At 35.3% G+C, this 20,993-nt stretch overlaps 1 protein-coding gene across 8 annotated transcripts in view; it reads left to right on the plus strand.

Annotated features, from left to right (window-relative positions):
• The window catches only part of MYT1L (myelin transcription factor 1 like), a 451,096-nt gene that overhangs the window by 363,398 nt on the left and 66,705 nt on the right, over positions 1–20,993 (plus strand). For all 8 annotated transcript variants that reach the window (XM_063442204.1, XM_063442202.1, XM_063442206.1 and 5 more), the window contains 5 exons: positions 10,797–10,931; positions 12,809–12,899; positions 13,498–13,605; positions 14,952–15,163; positions 16,219–16,469. In XM_063442204.1, coding sequence (XP_063298274.1) covers positions 10,797–10,931; positions 12,809–12,899; positions 13,498–13,605; positions 14,952–15,163; positions 16,219–16,469 — 797 coding nt within the window. The remainder of the gene's footprint in view (positions 1–10,796; positions 10,932–12,808; positions 12,900–13,497; positions 13,606–14,951; positions 15,164–16,218; positions 16,470–20,993) is intronic.

Below are 20,993 nucleotides of genomic sequence, written 5' to 3' on the forward strand. Positions count from 1 at the left end.
AGGGATTTAGCTACTAACAGCTGAAATATTAAAGGAACTCTGCAGATCTGCAAAGTGATTTTGCTTGTTGAAGAATTTTATGTATGAAGAGTGTGTCCTCTCTTGGCACTTGTATAAATTGACCTTGTTACGTCCCTTAGCTGTCAATCACACAATCGGTCCTGTTACTTCCTGGTTGTACCTGCCAGAGCTTGCCAGAGCACCTGCCTTGCCAAGACTTCTCATTGAGCGGCATTTAGAAGTCTGGGATTGGACATACACAGAAAGTCTGGGGCTGGGGAAGAAAGGGAGAGCTTGCAAAGGCTGCTGAAAAGAAATACAGTGGAACCTCGGAACTCAAACTTAAACCTTTCCAGAAGGCTGTTCGAGAACCAAATCAACATTTCCCATAAGAATAATGTAAATTTGATTAATTCATTCCAGATCCCCAAAATTAAAGCATCTTAACACAAATTTTACAGTTTAATAATGCCTTACATGCATTAAATCAAATATATAAAAAAAACACTATGTACAGTAAATGAAATGGAAATGTCACTTTACTTTACCTGTAATGATGAGAGTTGATGTAAGTGGAAAGAAAAAGCGATATTATTGTTTGAATGTGGATAGCTAACCATTCTTCTGGCATTTAAAATGTTTCTAAAGTGTGTCTAATTGAAGATGTTTGTGGCATGATTTGTTCGGGTACCTAAGATCGTTTGCGTACCGAGACATTTTTTACTCAAAATTTTTGTTTGACTTTCAAATTGTTCGAGAAAGGGATCATTCGAGTTCCGAGGTTCCACTGTTTGCAGCTTTTGCATATTCAACGAAAAAAATGCATAATTAAAAGCATACATGGTTTCATTGGTTGTGTATCTACTAAACAGCATTTAAAACAAATATTTTTGCTATAGAGTGTCCTTTTAAGAAGAGCCTTTTTCTTAATTTTTTTTATCCTTTAGCAGTTTAGTAGACAGTTACCTAATATGGAATCCTTATGTGGGATAGCCATATTTACGGATTTGAAATAAGGAAGCTATCAAAAAAGTGTATCGTAGGGGATCCTACCTATTTTGTGGATATGGACATATGCATCAAGGGTTAGTAGGTGGTCTGTGGAACAGCACCTTTTGGGAGGCATCTGTATCACTGCCTTAGTGGTTATCATAGGTCCTACTAGGTTCTTAGATAACCTATATCCTCAGCTAGTATTGTATGTGATATCTCTAATCTGGCTGCACTCAACAATGTGCGGAGGTAGGGCTACTTCATGGTTTAATGGGATACTGCACTTCTCTTGTTCCTCACAACTAGGGAAATTCAAAATAGAATTTCCTTGGAATCTGGATTTGTACATATGTTTTATTTTTTTTGTAACTCATACTTTTTCTTGTTTTGGTTACTCAATCTGTATATGACCACTCTGCTAGTTGAGAAAAGTAGTTACACTTTTGTATATATTTTAAGTTAACTTTAAAACAATGTTTGCATTTAAAAAAGCAAACAAATAATAACACAATTTTAAATCTTTTGTATTTTGATCCTGTATTTGGACAGATACCCCTTCTAAACCCTTCTATACCCTTCTATAGCACCTTGATATAAACAAATCGCCAACATGCTGAGAGAAAGGTCAGCATTATCACTGTTTGTATTGATTTAAACACTAAATACAATCAAACTAATGGAGCAAATGATTTACCTCTCTGCTCCTCATCATCATTCTGTTCTTGCTCACAAGCTTAGCCCTGAAATTGTCCATTTGGAAAAGAAACAAACTCTAACCAGATTGCAAAAATCTCAAAAAATGACAGAAGCCAATTTAATTTCATGAAAAGCATATGATAGGACATACGTCATCAGAACGAGTGCAGCTCAAGTTAGGAGACTGTCTCAGCATTAAAACAAACATTTGTTAACACATTTAAATCCCAAAATGGGGGGAAGGGGAGCAATAATCTAAACAAATTAAGAATCATATCATATCTATGATTTATCATTATTAGTATTTGTATTGCAGTGTTCCATTTATCTTAATACTACTTAATACACTACTTTCCGTAGCTTACTCACCTCCTAATATTAACTAATAGAAACTGTAAGTAATCCTTACCTTAAATTTGTTATGCTAATCCTAATTTTGTTTAAAGGGGCTCTGTCACAACCCTGCACACAAAAAAAATATATAAGCAGGTTATAAAGATAAATGTTTTAATGAAATACTCATAAGGACTGTCTTGGAATTTTGTTGTTGACATTGTTGTTGACATTGTTCTAATAGTTTTATTTGATTTGCAAAAAGAGCAAATCTTTACATGGGACATATGTGTACTCAGAGAATGTAGGCAGATACAGATCAGGGTTTTTATTGTCTTTGAACACATCATGGGCATGACATTCACAACAACAAATACATGTATTTATGTGTATAAGAAATACAAGAACAACTAATTATTACTGTACAATGTGGAGATAACATGTCAGAATAAAAAAATTATCTAAATATTCCAAGCTTAAAAGTCTGGGGTGTCTTCTTAACTTAAAGTTATGCCTAAAGAGGCGAAATCATATTTCAATCACGTGAATAAAAATCCCTTTTTAAACACGAAAGCACATTTCTAGCCTTTACAACGGCAGACCGGCATTGCACACCGTTGCTTAGTTTGTGATCTACAGTTGTTGCCAAGTCCTTTTAATTTAAAGTTATACCACACGCTATCCCATTTAATGTACCTTTTAGTTACAATTTTAAAGTCATTTGATAATTATAATTCTTACACACTTAGCTTATTTATATTCGGACAGCATTTTTAGCACTTCTTCACTTCTTTGTTTTGATGTTCTATTCAGACTAAATAATAACATATAATTGTTTGTAAGGTAAAGAGAACTACACAGCCTGTCTCTTAGAAATATATGTTTCTTAAAAACTGCATGCGCTATATCAAAATATAGAGAGGGTAACATATGTTAATCTCGATTTTGTATAGTTTTTAAATACCCAACATTTTGATTTTATTATATTGACCTGGTCACAGTGTAATGTGTATTGTGATGTTATACACTTGACTAGGTGTTTGCATGTTTGTCTTTGAATTATTTGATCCGTTCTCTATGTGTATGTACATTTTTGAATCACTTTACTTGATTAGGCTCAAAGGAGGTCACCCAATACTGAAATGTTGCCTGCGTCCATTTTGATAGAACTGCAAAATATTAAATACACATTTTTCTAAGTATAAAGAGTATTGTCTGTTTTAGTGTTTGTTTAAATACAACATCAAATCTCCAATACTGTTCCACAAAGTCACCCTGCCCTTGCTCACTGCCCAAGCACAGAGTGTTTTATCTTATATTGCACTGAATGGCTAAGCGTAGCATTGTTAAAACAATATATATTCTTCAGGCTGCTGTAATGGTTAAGGGCTCAGGAATGGTCTGGCACCATCCCAGTGCAATTGTGAAATCGCTTTAGAACAGCTTGACAACTTACCCGGGTCCTCAGCCACCACAACACTTTAGGCATTGTCCTGCAGGAGAAGCCAAATCGCTCTAATCTGCCTAGGTACAGGACCCTGCACATTGCCTGAGAGTGCTTGGCTGATGCTTCTAGCCAATGAGCGCAGCCGATTGTCAAATTCTCCAGCAAGGGAGCTAGAAGCTAGAATCAAAGGTGCCTGGTGTGACCCAAGAAAGTTGTCAAACAATTCTAATATGCTTTGACTAATTACATCAGTGACACAATATTAGAAATTATTAGTCACGGATTGCATTCAGTAGCTCTTGTTTCCAATTTCTGTTTCTAAATTTCAATCAAAATAAACATTTTGTTGATGAACATAAAATTAAGTCACCACTCATGGTCAGTAATTGATCTGTAATGACTCCATAATAATTCATCAAAAATTCTGTTTTTCACGCTTCCAATGTTTCTTTTCAGCAGTGGGGACTGTGGAAAACTTACAAGGAAAATAAAAATATGTCCAACTTGCCCATTTTTCTAGACTGGTCATTTTGGTATATTCTCAAGAGAAATAGAAAAACTACCCACAGGGCAAACAGAAAAAAATACTCTTATGCATCACTTGCATGTCTCAAGTTGGACTTTCAAAAGTCCCCATTGGGCACAGGAATTTGAGAAATCATGTTTCACAAATATTCCAGAGTTTCGAGCTTGACAAGCAAATGGACACAGACAGGCATTTTGTTTCAAACTCCACCCTGCATTTCTGCAGATACGCCTAGCAATGGACACTGTTTTTAACAAAGAATGGCTTGTGATCCACAAGGACCATTGACCAGAAACTATCCATGCCCTGTACAGTTTTGACCTTAGGTGGCCTTGTTAGAAGAAATATTGTCCCTCCTTATTATTACATAGCTGACTAGGTTGAAAAAAAAGACTAAAGTCCATCAAGTTCAACCATGAAGCCCATTGTTTTATGCTGTTAACCCAAACGAAGATCAGATTTCTCTTTGGACTAATAATCTGTTTACATACATATTAATTATAACCTTGAATAATCTGTCCATGAAAAAAAAAAAACAATCATTTTTTAAATTGTCTATAGAATCTGATAAATTCCACATCTTTATTTTTCTTACTGTAAACATCTATTTTCTCTGCTGTAAGCAAAAACGCCTTTCTTCCAGTCTCAATAGGTGACCTCTTGTCTGTTGTATATTCCTGCTAGTCAGCAGGTTAGCACATAGCAGTTTGTATTGACTCTGCATATATTTGTATAGTGTTATCATATCCCCTCTGCGGCACATTTTTTCTAAAGAAAACAATTCAATTTTTTCTAGCCTTCCCTCGTAACTAACGTTCTCCTCTGAATTTTTTACAGCTCTGCAATATCCTTCATTAAAACTGGTGTCCACAATTGCAATGCGTATTCCGGGTGGGGTCTTACCATTGATTTCTAAAGAGGCAAAATTATATTACAATCACGTGAATCAAAATCCGTTTTTATACATGAAAGGACCTTACCAGCCTATGCAATGGCAGACTGGCATTGCATACTGTTGCCTAGTTTGTGATCTATAATTGTTCCCATGTCCTTTTTTTTATTTAAAGTTATACCAAATGCTTCCCCATTTATTGTTTAAATGGTTTGTGAGTTCCTGATTCCAAAATGCATGACTTTGCATTTATCTGTATTGAAACTCATCTTCCACTTGCCTGCCCAGTCCCCCAATTTATCCAAATCCCTCTGTAGAGAAGTATTTTGTTACCTAGTTTTGAAACAGTTCTGGAATACATCAAAATCTTTAAGCCATAGATATTAGCTGTAACAGTGAACATTTTTCCAACAGTTGTAATAATGAGGCCATCTCCTCTATTCACTCTGCACAAATGCAAATCAATCCTTATTTTGACTGTGATTTATTTTTAGAAAAATTAGCTTTGAGTGCGTTTCACCTTTAGGAACATTGACTCAAACCAATTCTAAATGAAGATAAAGAGCTAATAGTTTTACATTTCCCTAATTTTGTAAGAAGGGAGATAATGTAAAAAAAAAAAAACCCTATCATATAATAGTAGAAATTGCAATTAATATGAGTTCAACTCTAGTAGATTCACACACAGGTTGACTCAAAGTCCTTATCTGAAAACCATTGAATGATACTTGGGAGTTAATGCTTTTTTTTTGCAAACTGTTTTTGCCTAAATTGTGCAAGTTGGTTGTCACTAACACCAACTTTCTTTCCATAAAAAAGACTTCAGAGACTTTAATCCAATTGGGACAGCAGTAGAAACACAACTTACTAAGAAATGTGTGTAGAAGCATAGCGGTGACATTGTATATAAAAAATGGATTCACTATACTAAAAAACAGCCATTATTGAATGGAAAGGCTTTTGTAACAATTATTTCAAACTCATCAAATGCATTTATTGTAGGTATTCAATAAAATATTTTGAACTAAATAATTTCTGTTTAACAAGCCTTCACACAGTGAAGGTGGCCTTGTTCATATCTAATAAGTATAAAAGATTTGGCCTTTGTACGAATCTTGAGTTAAGAGAGTACGGTTTAAAAGAAATTGTGATTTTTAATGCTGATCCTGTTCGTCTTACCAACAAGAGTGATGAGACACTGCTCCTGACCCAGCAGGGGAGCACATGCATGATAATGAGAATGTTCCCACTTGGATGTCTGAATTATTACTCCCCTGTCTGAGATGAATACAAATTGTTCGCAAAAAAATCTTGCTGGTCAATTATTTGTTTGAAATCACAAGGAGGGATTGTTAATAATAACATGTTGTCTAACGAATTGAATTGGATTTATCTGGAACTCCATAAATATTCTCATTATATCATAATGGTAAAAGAACAGCAGAAGTTGCAGGTAAATCAAGGCAAGGCTTAATGAGGCATTTGTAAGCGTAAGTCAGGAGCAATAACCTATACTCTGTTACAATAAATTCCAGCATGGCATTTAAAATATATATATTTTTTCTAGTTTTTTTTTTTTTAATGTGCCTATCAAACACATTTTTTTAAATTAAATTTAGTTAACTCAACCCTGTTAGCTATATTATTTCTGAAATACGTGCTATGTAACAATCTTTGACAGCTAACCGCTCAAAGTCTTATGTCAAGCAACAATCGACATGAAAAATGAGTGCCTTCATTAAAAAAAGGATATCTTGAAAGTTGATGAATTTAAGTAGAGGGTTACTCCAAGCACAATTACACTACTGTGATTTGAAGTGGTCATGGTGCCTGAAGCCTGTATGTACAGCATTTCACTAGGAAACACTATATAATTTAATTCCCCTGCTGTGGGAGTTGTAACTCAACCTCTGGCAGCATAACTGGGACACTATTAGCTAGCCCAGAACAAGAGATAGAGACTGGCTAATGGTAACTTTTTTCCATGCACAGTGTGTCATTCATTAGCTTAGAGTGGTAAGGTGATGCCAATGAATCGCCAGCAGAACTTGCATTTAGGTTCCGTAGCTCTGCAGAAGTTGGATATCGTAATCCTTTTTTCAGAGCAAACTAGAATGCCAGCGAGACCCAGGTAAGAGGGCAAACCACTGCTAAACAGTTTGCCCAGTTACCTGGGAAGGGGGCCATGGTATGATGCTTGTAGTAACCCTTTAAAACCTGTAACAGAGCTCCTGTATTCAGACTGACTACCTCTGCCAGGTCGACTCCCTCTGTTGTTATTGTTTGGATTTGATAACCTTTCAGTCTCATTACAGTTATCGTCAAGAGTGCCTATCAGCTGCTTTGGATGGGTTTGATATTCTTCAAATCCTATCACCATCTTCACAGAGAGAGATTATAGTCCTTCCCCCTAAACCATTGGGCACGATTTAATAGGGGTAAAACAGAACTGCTTTATTAAACACACACATGTATTTATACCCCACAGATGTAGATTCACCCTGCAGGGAGTAATCCATACAAGCCAATATAATTCTACACAGTCCCCTTCCTGGCACTACTCTGTCTGGATGTTAATGTGATCAGTCCAGAGTTATTCACACCCTTCTCCCTCCCCCTTCCCCCGTTTTTCTTTCCCAGACAGGACACAAGGGAATCTGAGCCCCAAAACTCCCTTTCCCAACATATCACTCCACAAGACAAAGCCCCTGACTAGCTCGCCCTTGAACTACCCACTGCCAAACAAGCACCTAGGTCAGAGCTGCCCAGCCCAAGGTACAATATTGTAAAGTTCTACCTTTGCTGTCCTCCAATCTGGTGCAGATGTCTGTGCAATTTCTTGGTATTGTTCCTGAAGTCCTTAGGAAGGTAGTGCACCAACTTCTGGGTATCTCCAGATAGCTCATCACCTTCCCAATATCCTCTCCAAAGAGTGCTGTAATTGGTGGTTGGGGACTAAGCAAAATTGATCAATGATTCACTGGATTGCAGCACAGTTCTGATCCAGCTAATAGTTCCATAGTGATTCAGGATATCTCCCAGTCAGCTACTCAGTGTAAGAATGGATCCATGTGATCCCCAGAGATCATCCAGCTCCAGCTGGTGGATACCCCTTCCTCAAAGTAACAATAGAACATTTTCAGTTATTTAGAGGGTCCGGGTCCATAGTTTGTAAGCAGGAGGTTGGCCACTGTTACGGATTCGTGAGTCTATTGCTGTTATTCCTTCAATCCTCCACTAGTTCTAATTCCAGATTTGCTGAATATAGTGAAAGTATTCCCTTTGTGTAGAGTTTCCCCAAAATAATGGGCGCAACAGTCGTATTGGGTAAAAGCAGCAATCTGAACTTTATTAGGCCACACTCTGTTTTTTATGCAGTGCCCCTAGCATGGGGTTTCCAATACAAAATCACAGGTTTCCTTCCCACAAGCCATTGTGTTTGAGAGATAATTGAGCTCCAATTAAGCTAATAGAATTATCTCTCAAATAGAAAAACTTACATACAATTTTTACATATCACAAAAATACATGACAACAGCATCGGAACCCTACAAAAATATATTCCCGAATATCTGAGCGCACAACAAAAAGCGCTCAGATCGGTTTGGTAAAATGAAAGTTATGTTTGTGCATATATGAACTGGCTGCCTAGTAGAGGTGGTATTGTCAATTTCAAAAGGGGTTAATTTTATTGCATGGGAGGTCAGAGCTTGCAACCTAAATTCCTCTTTGAAGCTGGGACCCCAGCAGAGTCACACATAAGTGCCTATGAAGTCTGGTTTCAGTATAAACTAACTCTCTCATTTGCCATATGTCTTGATTCCCTCTTAAATAAGGAGTCCTTTGATATGAACAAGACTTGTGTTCCAATATCATATCCAAAAGAGACATTAATACATATTCCCAGATTAATACTCAAGACTAAGTTTTATCATATTTGGAATGGGACAAGCACAATCTTCCAATCAAGCCTAAACATGATTTGCGAACAAGGGAACCCCACAGAATCTGTTCGGTAACCGAACAGAAGGGAACAATTCCATTCGAATGCAGGGCAACGTTAGACGTTACAAAGTATAATTAAGGGAACATGTACGAGGAGTCCCATCTCCCATGACAGCCTCCAAGCCACTCCAAGAGCCTGGGGCACAGGGGCTTTCCTCACAAAAACAAATAGGCATCTAAACAGATTCCACCCACATCCCAGTTAAAGCTGATTAATCAGGGTGTCAGAAGAAAGTTTAATCACAAAATAACCAGTAAAGATATGGTGACATTGCACTAGGTAACATGTTTTCTATAAAACGTGGAATGTGGAATGTGGGCTAGTGTGAAGAGCAGGTGCATTATGTCTAGATATATCCTACTCTGTCTTCTTCTGTGGTAGTCTTTTTCTTGAGTGTCAACTCATGGGACAAGGGGTAATAAGTTCTGTATCACTTTTTTTTACTATAAAGCAAGCATAGTAACCAACCTCATGCTGATGAGTTGCATTAATAATGAAACAGCTGTCCATGAGTGGTTCACTGGCTTCGATCCACTTCCTGAGTTGTGTTTCAAGGCTGTTGTGTACAGAAAACACATACTTCTAGGAATTCATGTATAAAGTGGAATTGAGGCAAACAAAAATATTTTTTTTAGCTCATTTACATATGCCTACCCAGAATCCCTTGCAGTAGTGAGAGCACTGTTAAAGTGAGATTTCTGTGGGAAAAGCAAGTCTTATGACTTGACTGGTGTGTGTATTTGTGTTTAGCAATCTAATATATATATGCTAAATATATTAGATTGCTAATCACAATATACTTTGTTTATATATTTTAAACAAAGTATAAAAACTAGACAATGTAATATGGATGCATTAAGCTAGGCTATGCAAAAGAATAGGAGATGTGTTGAAAGTAGACGAGACTGTACCATAATTTAATAAATTAAGCCAGTCCTACACCATGAGTAGTCATGGAATCTGGATAGGGAAGATGAGCCAAGATAAATTAAATAATAACTATAAGACTTTCTTCAAACACATATATCTCTCAATTCTAAGCAGTAATCTGACATTCCCATCATATTGATGAGCCAACGCATTCAGGTAGTGCAATAAGTTGTTAAAGGTAAACTGTTTAAGCTGTTTTTCTATTGTTGGTGCTCATGTGATGGATGAAGGTGTATGTAAGCTAGGTAGGTTTGAAAACATGGACTGAGCTATGTCGTTAATAGTATAAAAGAACTTGAAACGTTACTGAAAACACATTTCTATCAATTAACAAATCTCAATCTTTTTTGTGTGAGAAGTACTAACATTATAATCACCTCCTTTGATTTGATAAAATTTAAAGCAATATCAACTAACCTTAACTATAGATAAATTAAACAATTAAACCAATTAAAGGTTTAATAAACTGTGGAAACAAAAATAATGAAATGGGTAACAAAACAAATGCATATGCGAGCAATACAAAATAGTCTGTTTAGACGGATGTTAAAGAGACACACAAGCAATTACAATGTCCATATTGAACATAATATGTTAAAATGTCACCTATAAGGATCATCAATATACTTGGCTGCATGTGACCTTTAATATGTGATGTAATCAAAAAGCCTATGAAGGTGGCATTTTTTTTCTTTAATCTCCTGGGATCATCGTAATGAGCTTGACATTGGATTGTAATTTACCCCAAAGTTAATTAACCTATACCTATTTGACATCAGATTTCTGAATTAAGATGAAATGCAAGATATAACTATATTGGTTTCAAATACTTTTATTTTAAAGTTGAATTCTATTTAAAGTTGAATCAAAATAGTACATTCAATGTTTTATTAAAATGTTTTTTATTTCTTAGTTTGTTTGCTCTGCTGTATTTTTGAATGCAATCATTGTGGGTTTTCTTTTATGGTTACAGATCTATCTCGAACAGAAAAGAAGGAAAGCAAATGTCCTACCCCAGGTTGTGACGGTACAGGACATGTAACTGGTTTATATCCACATCATAGGAGCTTATCAGGGTGCCCTCACAAAGACAGGGTACCTCCAGAAAGTAAGAGCATCTCTAGCATCATAACATAACGTTGTTTCTCTAATGTAGATGTTTTGCTGGGAAAATGTTGGAATTGAGATTTTTTTTTAACAATTTAAACAATGGCATGTTAGAGAGTTGTAAAGAGCAAATTACTGTCTAATAGTCCCTAATGTAAATTCACCAATAATTAACTTCAACAAGGATCTACGCTACTATTTACTATCACTAACACAAGAGTAGTGGATGCTGTTCTCAATTGTGATCACTGATAGAAATCCGTTAGACTTGTGTGTGTTGCAAATAAATTGGTTCTTCTGAATCGATTTGTCTTTAAAAAATATTTTTTTGGGGTTGATTACATTTTCCTTCATGGGATTTTCGTTTTGACAAATTTTGTCAATGCAATTAGTTTAGGTAAAACAATTTAGTGGAACCAAAATGGCACCAAAGATTTGACTATTTGTGTATATATTTTGCAGTACATTGCACATTTCCATACATTTTGATTGAGAATAATTTACCAATAGAGGGAAAAAAGATGAAAAGATAAAAAAATATATACACATTTTTTTTCATACATTTTATATTATATATTTATGAAATATATAATATATAAATAGATTTTTTTTTTCTCTTAATTTTTTTTCATTCTGTTGGCCACTTCTGGCTGTTAAAGTAAATTAAAAATTTAATGGATATCACCAAACCATCAAGCATCTTTTTTTCCAACAAGCATCTCTTTTATTGGTACCTCAGATGGAGCTCAAAATCACAAATCAAACAATATGTCTTGTCCATTGTAAATTTCATTTGTCTTGTGATACACTATTATATAGCATTTTGGAATATAGGCGTATTGCCAATCGGCCAAAACTGAATCGCAATGCTCTTGAAAATTAATTCTAAAATCCATAATGATTATATTTCTTTATTTTTCTTTTTCTTCCTTTCTTTCTTTCTTTCTTTCTTTCTTTCTTTTTCCAATGCTAACAGACCACAATCTACAAACATTAGTTGTTGTTTTTTTTAATAAAAAACTTTGCAATTTTTCTGATATTTCTATATTTATTTATTTTTCTACATGTTAACGAAATATATTCTATGACTTGACTAGGCAACCTTTAGTATTCCGTTATTTGTCAGCATTTTGCCTGAAATAACATTATGGGAAATGCAGCACACAAGAACTGGAGTGCCAAAAGTTGCCTACCTTTAGTCTATAACATTGTTTATTTTGTTATATAGATCTTCACAATTCCTCCACGAATACAACTGGTAGATATGGTCAACTGTGAAGAAACAATTAATCTTTCCATGATGGGAATGGTTAGATGCAAAATAAGGAATGTTATGGGTCGAATTGAATGATGCAATGATGAATTGCTCAACCAAGTGATTAGAGTTAATATATATCTAAACTTATGTAGCTCCTTTGAAGTCCCTGAAAAAGTTAAGTGAAGTGGTCTAACTAGGATTGGAACATGAGTTTACTAGTTCTAAGTCAGTGTTTTTACTAGTGCTCTAACCAGTTAACATATTATAATATAATATATCAATATAACCTGAATAGATACACTGCAAAGTGTGTTATAGGAAAATAATTCTGTCCAGTAGACATTAATAAACCACTAAATAAATGGAGCCAAATGCTCAGAGTTTAAACTAAAACACTTTCACTAGACTTGGGTAGTAAAAAAATAGATTATTATGAGCTTGTTAGAAACATATGCATACCATTTCCATGTTAGATACTTCTTTCAAAAGTCAAATATATAATTTTGTGTTTTGGTGAAAAGATACAAAGCCTTGTAAAAAAAAGTCTTTACCATCTTCTTTACTAAAAAAGAAACTAGTCACTTATTCTCGTTATTTTTTTTTTCTATGTTTCTGCCAAGTTCTTGCAATGCATGAAAACGTTCTTAAATGCCCTACGCCAGGCTGCACAGGGAGAGGCCATGTGAACAGCAACAGGAACTCACACAGAAGGTAGGCCTCTGGAACTGCTACAGATAGACATTTCTACAACACCAGCACTTTTTGGTAGTCCCTCTTGAATTAAAGAGATGACAGCTGGTGCTTACGATGCTTTCTTGTACTACTGAAATAAGTTTCACTTTGTCATGCAACAAGATCAAAACAAAAGTACGCGATCTTGGGAATATTTGGCACTGAATAGAAAGATGTTTTTGACTATTGCCTGTCAAATTAATTGTACATTTTTTTCTCACTTAGAATGGTAAAGTTAGATCTTCTTCCTTTGAATGCTTTATATTTCAGCACGTAACGGTTTATAGTATGTGAATAGTCATTAACACATATTCTGAAATCTACATGAAAAATTATAATTAATGCATGGGGTGACATCACACGTTACAGTTATTCAATGATTTTCAAACAAAATATGAGGTGTTAGATAATTGCACAGGGATAGGGATCCTTATGTTTAATATGACTTTATTTCACTGTCAGAAGGAAGGACAAGGTGGTCATGGTTCTGGCTTTATCTAGTGGGGCAGCATACATTTCATTGGTTGTAATAGGATCAAATTATACAAAATGTTTAATTCTTTTTTTAAAAATATAGTCTTTCAGGGTGTCCTATTGCTGCAGCAGAGAAATTAGCAAAAGCTCAAGAAAAACATCAAAGTTGTGACGTGTCAAAATCAAATCAAGCATCGGATCGTGTTTTAAGGTGGGCACAGAATAAATTACCCAACCTAAGCAAATTCCTAACAAAGAGGACACTTTTTCTAGACTATAATTATTGTTCTGTCATACCTAAACATTTTTAAGGCACTTAAGGTATGTGATATATATCCAAAATTTAGACACACTTATTAAATACACTATATAACATCTGTCATTATTGATTACACAGTATATAATTTATAGTACTATATTAGCTGATAGTTACTCTCTTTCTCTCTCTCTCTCTCTCTCTCTCTCTCTCATATATCGAGAGATGTATAATTTTGTTATTCTATGCAATTGTATAGCTTACATCATTTATAAAAGCTAATAAAACCTTATTGGAAATGTTATATAATATTATATAAGATATATATATAATAATTTTACATAGAATAACAAAATTATACATATAATTTAAAGTGTACTTGTCATGGGCCCAACAACTTATATTGTACAAGTAGAGTTGCTATTAAATATATAGTTCTTTAAAAAAAAAATGGAAACAAAGTTGTCCACCTTCCTCTCCCAGTCAGTCATTGTGATATACTTCTATGCCATTGATGTAGTAGTGATTGAATTAGTACAGGTTCAGCAAACCTTTCAAGCAAGAGAGGCCTCCTCTAGGCTTTTATCTTGCTTACCTTTAAATAATTATAGAGTATATGAGTGGCAACATAGTGTAGCTGGTGCAATATTTCCTTACTGACATCAGACAAGAGTTTTGCACTTTGCTGTATGATAAAAATAAATACAAATGTAGTTCCATGATCCAATGCAACGGCAATGATGCTAAGATGTTGGAGAGCCATATTTTGGAACATACTGTTGTAACTGAGTACAAAATGTCGGGCTGGTTATATGATTTTATCCTATCATTTCCCAAGCTCAATCAGACATTAGATGAGATAGTCAGTTGTGACTTGGAGGTGGGTGAAACATCTAGTTTAGCTCTGACAAAATCAGAATAATAGAGATTGCAACAGCATTACAAAGGGGGCATGGTGTGACTTTAATAATATATACAAGTTTAAAAAAAAAGACATTTTGAATAATTAAAACATTTATAGAAATATGATAGTACTGAAAATTGAGCTGGACAAGACTAAAATGATGATCCTTTAACTCATCTCTATTTTCTACTCTCATATCAAGTTAAACAACACACATAGCTTAATATTTTAAAAAAAATAACTATAATTTTTGTGATTAACTGTTATAATAATTATATGAACATCTATTTGCACTCAAATACTTCTAAATGATTTAGAAAATACCTTATTGGATTATAAATAAATAATAATAAATCACATATACTAAAACAAATGTTTTATTTTAAACTTTTTTTAGGCCCATGTGTTTTGTTAAGCAATTAGAAATTCCACAGTACGGCTATAGGAATAATGTATCAACAACAACACCTCGCTCCAACTTGGCCAAGGAATTAGAGAAATATTCAAAGACCACATTTGAATATAATAATTATGAAAACCATGCCTATGGGAAGAGGGCTATAGCTCCCAAGGTACAGTCCAGGGATATTTCTCCAAAAGGATATGATGGTAAGATTAAAAGATAAAGCAAAGGTGAACGTCTTCCTTTTATTGTTTCTAAATCATGTGATTTAATTTCTAAAAAATGTGATTCAATTAAGTGTCGGAAAGAATCAGTCATAATTATGCATAGAAACAAGCGTGAGGAAGAAAAGAAAAGATGATTAAAATGTAATAATAGCTAAGTTCACAACTTGAAATACATTTGACGTGAAGACTTGAATGTGGAAAAATACACAAATAAGTAGATAGGAGCAAAATGTGAATTTTGGTAGGATTGGTAGAATTTTGTGAAAACTGGGCTAGACGCCATTATTGTAATGCCGATATAAAAAATATGTTGTGCTAAAAAAAGAAAACTGTAAATAAAAATGGAAAGAAAATTAAGGTAAAGATATATACTATGTGAATATCTCTGAAAAAGCATTAAGAATACAATAGTCATCTGGAGAGGAAGATCATATAGGTGAAATTGTGAAAAATGAAGAAAGGATGAGAATAAGAAAGTTAATATTAAATATCAATATCCAGTTTAAAATGTAGAAAGCCATCCACAGGATGTATTTAAATTCTCATAAAAAATGCAAATTTGGATGGTTGATTAAATAAGTTAGAGGTGAATCAATAAAGATTTCAGACTTAAATGTGTGTATCAAATTTATTTGAACACAGCAAAATGATTTTTGTCAGAACCTTACATATTGGCCTTTCCCGGGTTCTGCTTTCTCACTATTTTTGTTTTTTTATTTCTTTTCTATGTGGATTACATTTTGGACATGTTTATTTTTCACCTGTTTAATGTATTCTACATAAAAATTTTTTTTAAAAATAAGATAATATAAAATATCTGTTTTTTGGCTAGATTAGAAGAAAGTGAAAGCAGGGGGTTCTGGATTACTATAACATGGTTTTAAATAAAACAACCTGTTTGATTCAAAGAAATAAATTCCATTTACTAAATTTAAAAAAAAATATTGGCAAATTGTTGTATGTAGAACATCGACTACCATGTTAATGGAATTATCTTGGAGGTTTGATGAATAAATGCATATTTCCTTCTACAGCTAAACGTTACTGTAAGAACTCCAGTCCAACAAGCAGCACAACAAGCAGCTATGCCCCCAGCAGCAGCAGTAGCAATATGAGTTGTGGGGGAGGCAGCAGTGCAAGCAGTACATGTAGCAAAAGCAGCTTTGACTATTCCCATGATATGGAAGCAGCGCATATGGCAGCCACAGCAATTCTGAACCTATCAACTCGCTGCAGGGAGATGCCTCAGAACCTTTCTACCAAACCTCAAGATCTGTGCAACAGGGTAAATAATATGGAGACCATTATATTCCTCAATGGTGTGGACCTCTTGTTAGTACGCATCCTCTGAAGCAAAAGGAGGATGTTAGTAATAAATAATGCTGTTTACCGATGCTTGATTTATTTTCAGATGATCTTTAGGGTTTAAACATAATGAAATATGCATAGCATGTATATTTTCATATAGAATATAGTTAGATTTTACAGCTGTTAGTGTGACCTTTTTCACTTTATACCTAGCTGCGCAAGATTTTACTCAAGAGTTATTCCAACCAAAAAAAAAAATATTTTAGCAAACAATGTTTTTGGTTAGTATGGCCCTTCCCATGCTGGTCCCCTCCCTCAGACTTAAATAAATACATAAATAAATAAAGCTAAGACTTACCTGCATTCCATTGTGAAAATTATAAGTTCTCATGGCAGCCTGATCCTCCTCCACTAACATCACTCCAATTCGCTGGAGGGGAGGACAGTTCCACTATTGGATGCCTGTTGCCAGTATGCTGTGTGTATCGAATGTAGATATCCAATATGCAAAGAACTGACATTAACAGCCTGGAACCTTTGTTCTGGGCTTGTGAATGATGCCCCAATGACACTACATCTTCAATAGCAAAGGTGTTAAACTCTGCATGTTCAGGGTTTCAAAGAGAAACACTGCATATACAGGCTACAAGCATTATGACCACATTAACTGATTGATGTGCTCATGGTGCATGGAGTATCCCTTTAAATTTGGCGAGATAATGGTAGACAATAAAACCTAGCAAATAGCAAGGAAACAAGACAGTAAGAAATGCTTAGTATCTCCTATCATTCATCGAATACCAGACGTAATTGTTAACATTTTACGGTATAGAAACTGGCGCTACTCGCTAACATAAGTGACACCCTTTTTAATGATCAGTGGATTGTCAGTAACACTTAGAACACTGGAAACAAGCCCTTAGTTGGGTAACAGTAACGTCTATTAAACAACTATTGATTTGGTAAAATCCAAGAGCATGCGAAAAATGTCTCGAGGTCCTTTGGGGATGAAAGTGCAATAGAAATGTGAAATTGAAATGATTATTTTAACCCCTTAAGGACACATGACATGTGTGACATGTCATGATTCCCCTTTACTCCAGAAGTTTGGTCCTTAAGGGGTTAAACACATATTCAAAATACGTGCAATTGCAGCAAGTGTATGAAGGTTAGATTATTATTTCTGAAAAAATATGATATGGTATAGATACAGATAGACGTGGACATCCTGATGTTTAAATAGCAATAAATAGTGGTACACAATTTAGCGATAGTCATGATTTACTTGTAACTAAAAAGGTGTAATTTTGAATATAATTTCTTTCCAATCCTCCATTGTCTCAATCTCCTTTCCTGCCTGTCCCCTCTCTTGGTCAACTCAACATTTTTGTTGTTTGCCTCGATACCATTCTTTTGTCTTCCTTCATGTTTCATTTATTGGGTGATGCTAGCATAACGTCTTTCATTTTTATCATAATATGATGACTACAAATATGATGATTCTTCTGATTAGAAAATACATATAGTGGATTAACCTGCTTAAAAAGTCAAACAAAGGTCTTCTGAATTTAATAGATGTGCATTATCTGCTGGTTGAATAAGATCTAGTATTTCAGCAAATATTACGTAAATATTTAGCAGTACACTGATAGGTGCATTTTCACGCCATTTGGTTCACAGATCATGTGAGAGGAAGTAACCAACAGAGAGAAAAAAAGCAGGGGCAGCAAAAATCTATATTTATATACTTATATATTACATATTTGTTAAATGTTTAATATAAAAAATATAGATTTTGTTTTTACTGCTCCTCCTTTTTGACTTCTTACTTTCACTTTTCACTGAATCTGTGACTAAAATCAATATTTAGTGATCATAAACCATCTTTTTTTCCACCAATCACCTTTTTTGTAGCACCACAGATGGAAATCCAGATCTAAACGGCTCATTCATTGTCCGTTTCATTTGCTTCATGATTTAGAACTTCGAATCGCTTATCGCCCAAAATTCTGATGAATTGCCCTCTGCTTTTATAATGCTCTCATTGAGTATGGGCTATCTGATATATATATATATATATATATATATATATATATATATATATATATATATATATAAAAAAAATAGAAAAAATCCCATGCACTCACGCTTTAATGTTCCTTATATGCCGGGTGCCAAAGCCTGGACTCCAAAGATACATAGAACGCCAAATGATAGCTGCTCACCGGTCTTGTTAAAATTCAAAAGTTTTATTTAATCATATTAAAAATCTGTGACCAACGTTTCGGTCCCCGCTCGGGACCTTCCTCAGGGTCAGACAATAAATGATAGGACAACACATATTCCTTGCAATGTATGTCAATATATAGCCATAACAATAATGAAAGGTGACTCACCCAGGTGCATGGTGTCCTCGGCGTTTCCGCCGTGTGTACTTCCGGGTATGCGCATTAGGTATCAGCCCAGTACTGCCCCTTTCATCTACGTATCAGAAATTCCTATATCTCGAATAGGGAGTGGGCTGGCATATTAACCGTGCGTGTAGCCTCGGCTATGCTTCCGGGTGTGCGCGAGCACTCAACCCGTGGCTCCACCTTCCATATGGCACGTGACGCGTATCGTCACGTGACACGTGCCGTGTCAGAAACGGCAAGCGGGGCGTTGCTGGGCAACGTAATGCAAATCTTACACCGGTGATATGTAAACAAACTCGTAGTGTGAGTTATAAGGGCGAATGCATGTGGATGTAATGTGATGAATATATTATAATATTAGATGTGACATAGTCAACTAAAGAACCAATAAATATTTATCTAATAAAGACATGTAATGTATATGGATCAAACCATATGGCACAGTGAAATAGTGTCACTAAGGATACATCCCGTTATAGTGAAATGTGTAATTATTATAGTGCTGTAGAAAATACTACGCCAAGTTTAATCGTTAAAGTGATGACGTGCAATAAATAAAGTGCAAAAAATAGTGCTGAAAACCATGCAAGAATAATAGTGCAAAGCTTGGGTGTAAAAAACATAACTCTTAACGTCATAGCCATAACATATCAATTATCACTAAAATATAAGCACATGTCTACAACACCCAGATAGGGGGTAATAGCTTATATGTCTAAAATAATAAAATAATACTGGTACTGCGTTTAAGGAGCTAAATAAATGAGTAATAGGGGATATTTTCATTTAAACCCCTAGGGGCCACCGTATCTAACTGGTGTATCCAATATGCTTCTTTCTGAAGTAGCATTTTGCCTCTGTTGCCACCTCTCTTAGGAGGGGGGATGTGGTCTATACCCACAAATTTCAGGGATGCTAAAGGATGTCCTTTGTCAAAAAAATGCTTGGCCACTGGCTTGTCACTTAGTCCATCCCTATAGGCTAGCCTAATACTGGAACGGTGACCCCTAATGCGTTCACATAATTGCGTCTCCGTCTTACCCACGTAATAAAGCCCACATGGGCACATAAGTTTATAAATGACGTGGGTGGTTCGACAAGTGATGGTATGCTTGATGTCATATACTCTATTAGTGTGTGGATGATTGAATTTTTTTGACGGAATCATGTGTCCACATGTCACACAACCAAGGCAACGAATGCATCCTCGTATATTGCTCTTGGTTGTCTTAGAGTAACTGGCGATCGGATCCGTGTGCATCAATATGTCACGAAGATTTCTATTGCGTTTATAGCAAATCATCGGAGGTTCTTTGAAAATCTTAGGAAGCTGATCGTCAGTAGCCACCATCTTCCAATTTTCTTTAATCATTGTAGAGATCTGATGTGAAGAATTGTGGAACGTCATGGGGAACACCATCCTCTGTATCGGTTGTGCTTTATCTTGATTCGTAGCTGTTTTGGCCATATTGAGAGCGTCCTGAAGAACCCGACTTTCATAGCCTCTATTTGCGAATTTCTGTGTCATGGTGTCCAACTGTGCTGTCATCCTAACCGGGTTTGAATTGATGCGGATCACCCGTTGGAACTGTGCTTTAGGTATCGATCTTTTAAGTGCAATGGGATGAGCGCTGTGGGCATGCAGGAGGGTATTTCTATCGGTGGGCTTTGAGTATAAAGAATACTCAATATTATTCTGCCCCCAGGTTAACTCCAAATCAAGGTATTGTGCCTTATCCGCACTTATGTTAGCCGTAAACCTGATAGGTGATGGTAGGTGGTTCAATGCAAGTACCATTTGTTGTGCCTCCACTTGTGTCCTTCTCCAGATTATTAGCAGATCGTCGATGTAGCGATAGTATCCTATGATGGAGTCCCCATATGGCAGTAGAATGTGTTCTGTTTCGTATACATACATGTATGCGTTAGCATACATTGGGGCTACTGATGACCCCATAGATGTTCCCGCCACCTGGAGGTACCATTGTTCCTCAAATCTGAAATGGTTGTTATGGAGAATGAGGGATAATAACTCCAAAACAAACTCTATGGGTGGACCATTATAAACTGGAGAGTTACATAGGACC

The sequence above is a fragment of the Pelobates fuscus genome, chromosome 2 (assembly GCF_036172605.1).
Source record: "Pelobates fuscus isolate aPelFus1 chromosome 2, aPelFus1.pri, whole genome shotgun sequence".
Classification (NCBI taxonomy): domain Eukaryota; kingdom Metazoa; phylum Chordata; class Amphibia; order Anura; family Pelobatidae; genus Pelobates; species Pelobates fuscus.